This window comes from Lactuca saligna, chromosome 5 (genome assembly GCF_052625555.1).
Source record: "Lactuca saligna cultivar CGN05327 chromosome 5, ASM5262555v1, whole genome shotgun sequence".
NCBI classification, from domain to species: domain Eukaryota; kingdom Viridiplantae; phylum Streptophyta; class Magnoliopsida; order Asterales; family Asteraceae; genus Lactuca; species Lactuca saligna.
This window is the reverse complement of record NC_136421.1, coordinates 276,683,754-276,686,824: the sequence shown is the minus strand read 5'-3', so window position 1 is coordinate 276,686,824 and position 3,071 is coordinate 276,683,754. Positions and strand designations below refer to the sequence as shown.

The 3,071-nt window shown below is 34.3% G+C and overlaps 1 protein-coding gene across 1 annotated transcript; it reads right to left on the bottom strand.

Annotated features, from left to right (window-relative positions):
• Positions 1–854: 854 nt before the first annotated feature.
• On the bottom strand, positions 855–2,420 carry LOC145047944 (uncharacterized). The gene is made up of 3 exons (XM_078996317.1): positions 2,000–2,420; positions 1,377–1,606; positions 855–1,310 (listed from the first exon to the last, which is right to left on the bottom strand). Exons 1-3 carry the CDS (start codon positions 2,367–2,369, stop codon positions 1,032–1,034), a joined length of 879 nt encoding a protein of 292 aa, XP_078852443.1. The 5' UTR covers positions 2,370–2,420; the 3' UTR covers positions 855–1,031.
• Between the last annotated feature and the right edge of the window lie 651 nt (positions 2,421–3,071).

Genomic DNA, 3,071 nt, shown 5'->3' with positions numbered 1-3,071 from the left:
TGTTAAGGATTAAAAGTGTAACTTTGGTTTGAAATCCCATGTTCTTGATATTGGTTTGGATGAATTATGTTGCTAGTATTTGGTTTGAAATCCCATGTTCTTGATTTTTCAATTTCATCCATGACTTGCTTAAATTGATTGATGAACATGAATATAGTCAATGAATAGATTTTTTGAATTGTTGAAAAACAGTGAATTTATTTATAACTTTATAAAACAATGATTTCTTTTATAATTTTTATTTGGATTTTTAAATGATTTGTTTGTAATTTATATTTTTTATGATGTTTGTAACTTTTCAACAACTTCATGCATCATTAGATAGAGCGGCAGAGTAAAATGATAATTTTTCATCAATCAGCACATTCGGTCAGATGTATAATCAAACAATATAATTTCTATTCAGTCAGGATTTCTTATCCAGACAGATCTTTCTCAGTTAGCACTTTCTCAATCAGCAACTGTCAAACGAGACCTTAGCCTCAACCGTAAGGATGATAGCTTTATAATCTTGTTTATCTCTTAATGGATGCCATATTAAGTACAAAAGGTGTATGTTGACTCAAAATGCAAATGTTTGCAATTCCATTGAGAGATACAAAACTATTCAAATCTTGAAGAAGGCTTTAACCTATACGGAAAACAAAACATGGTTTTGGAAGACAGATTGTACAGACGTCAGCAAAAGTGTCGTCATATACTAACACCATTATTGAAGAACCCAAGTACATCATCAATTCTTGCAATTTCCTTAAGGATATATGTCCATGTGTTTTTTTCTTCTTGTTCCTTTTGTCAGAGGTCTTCTAAAGTAGTGTTGTTGTATTTGATATATGTTCATGTTTTCCAACAAATGATTTTCAAGGTACAACATTATAACATAGAAAATGAAAGTCGGGTACAATAATAAACAATTGAATAAAAGTATGTCCCTATGCTATCATTTAAAATAATTACATGTTCCTTTGAAATTGATTTTGAGCATAACACACTAAATTAGTAAAAGTAATATCTTATATGTATATATATGTTTAAAGTGATGAATAAATAGGTAAACCTGGTAAGCTATATCCTGAATCAACAATGAATACGTTACCTGTGACATAATCTGAGGAAGCATGAATTAAATACTTGACCAAGGAAGTCAAACCTGGGTCAGTAACACCCAATTCTCTCAATGGCATTGTTTTTGCAACCACATTTTTCAGCCATTTCTTTTGCAGAAGTTGCTCTGTAATTTCAGATTTGAAAATCCCTGGAGATATGGAGTTTACCCTTATTTTGTAGCTTCCCAATTCCATTGACATTACCTGTATCAAGATTCAAGTAAGTACTTATTAATAGGGACATTTGATAGGAGTTGGTTTTTTTGTTACCTTTGTCATGGTGTTAAGGGCAGATTTGGAAGAAGCATATGCAAGAGCACCAGGTAGATGACCACGTGTAAGACCAGCAGTAGAAGAGATGTTGATTATGGATCCTCCTTGATTATTAGCAACCATTTGTAGACCAACATACTTTGACACCAACCAAGATCCTGTTAAATTTGTTCTAAAAGTTGTATCCCAATCTTCTTCTGACAAGTTTAAGGGATTTCTTACAGGACCTAAATGGAAAAAAACAATAAATAAAATGGAAAGAACCAATCTTGATAAAAATGTAATATGTACTGCAAATGATGAAAATGAAATTGTGCTTGAAGTTACAGTTTTGGTCGAAAAAACCTTAGGCGGTAGGGTTATGAATCTCACATCCATTGTAAGAATTTGAAAGAAATCATTCAATTTAACATCAAATTTTTGATTTTTCAGTATAAAAAACATGACAAAGACTAGTTTTTAGGCCGAAGCATATCCTAATTTATTAATGATTTCTTAACCATAGCTTTGATACAGTTGATGTTAGGCCAATTACTCTGCGTGAAACAACTACCACAGAGGGCATCACATAAACAATAAACCTGACACAGAGAGAAAAGATGAAAAAAATTCGAAGTTACCTCTAATACCGGCGTTATTGATAAGAGCATCGATACGGCCAAAAGCATCCCAAGCCTTTAGCACAGAGGCTTTGATGGTAGGACCATCGGCGCTGACGTCGAGCTCCACCGCCACTGCTTGGACGTCGTTGTCCCTGCCTTGACTCCGATGAGTACCAGCGATATTCAGATTGTTAATTGCATCGCACAGAGCCTTGAGCCGGTCTGTTCGGCGGGCAGCAGCAATAATCCTGCAACCGGCTTTGGCTAAGTCGATACAGAATTCCCAGCCTATGCCGGAGGATGCACCAGTTACCAAGACGATCGTCCCTCTGAGGTCTCGCCATGGTTCCAGCTCACAGCTTGCTGCCTGCCGAGTAGAAACCCTCATCGATGATCGCGACTGATTTTTAGAAATTAAAGTGAAATGAAAACTCCTACTAAACTGTTCAACTTTTTATAATAATTTATCCGGTTAGGGATGTTATTTGGGTCAGAACCGAACCGAACCCGAATAAACCGAATACGGGTAATTGTATAAATTAAAAACCGAACCAAATAAGTAATACGGGTTTGGTTCTGTTCAGGTATTATTCGGTTCAGTTCGGGCCCAAATAACCCAACTAACATGTAGAAGATGATTAAGGACCCGAATAACCCAAATAACATTTACAATGTGATTATAAATATTGTATTTTGTATGATTTTTGTAACTTATGATAAACACAAATAACACGGATTAACTATTCTTGATATATAAAATATAAAATCCAACCACCACAATCTTAAGATATAATTATTAAGCAAAATAGTAAACACTAAACATTAAACATCCAAAACAACCAAAAATTTATCTATAAGCATATAAGTTAAACATTAAACATTACATAGGTATTTTGGGTAATGATTGATAAAACACAAAACCGAATAAACAATCGTGCAAGGGGAAAAAATGTGACTTTTCATATTCGGTTTGGTTCTTTTGGACCGAATAAGCCTTTATTTGGGTAACCCGGACCAAATAAGTCTTATATAGATACCTGAAAACCGAATCGAATTGCTTATTCGGGTCTAATTCGGTTCGATTCGGTTT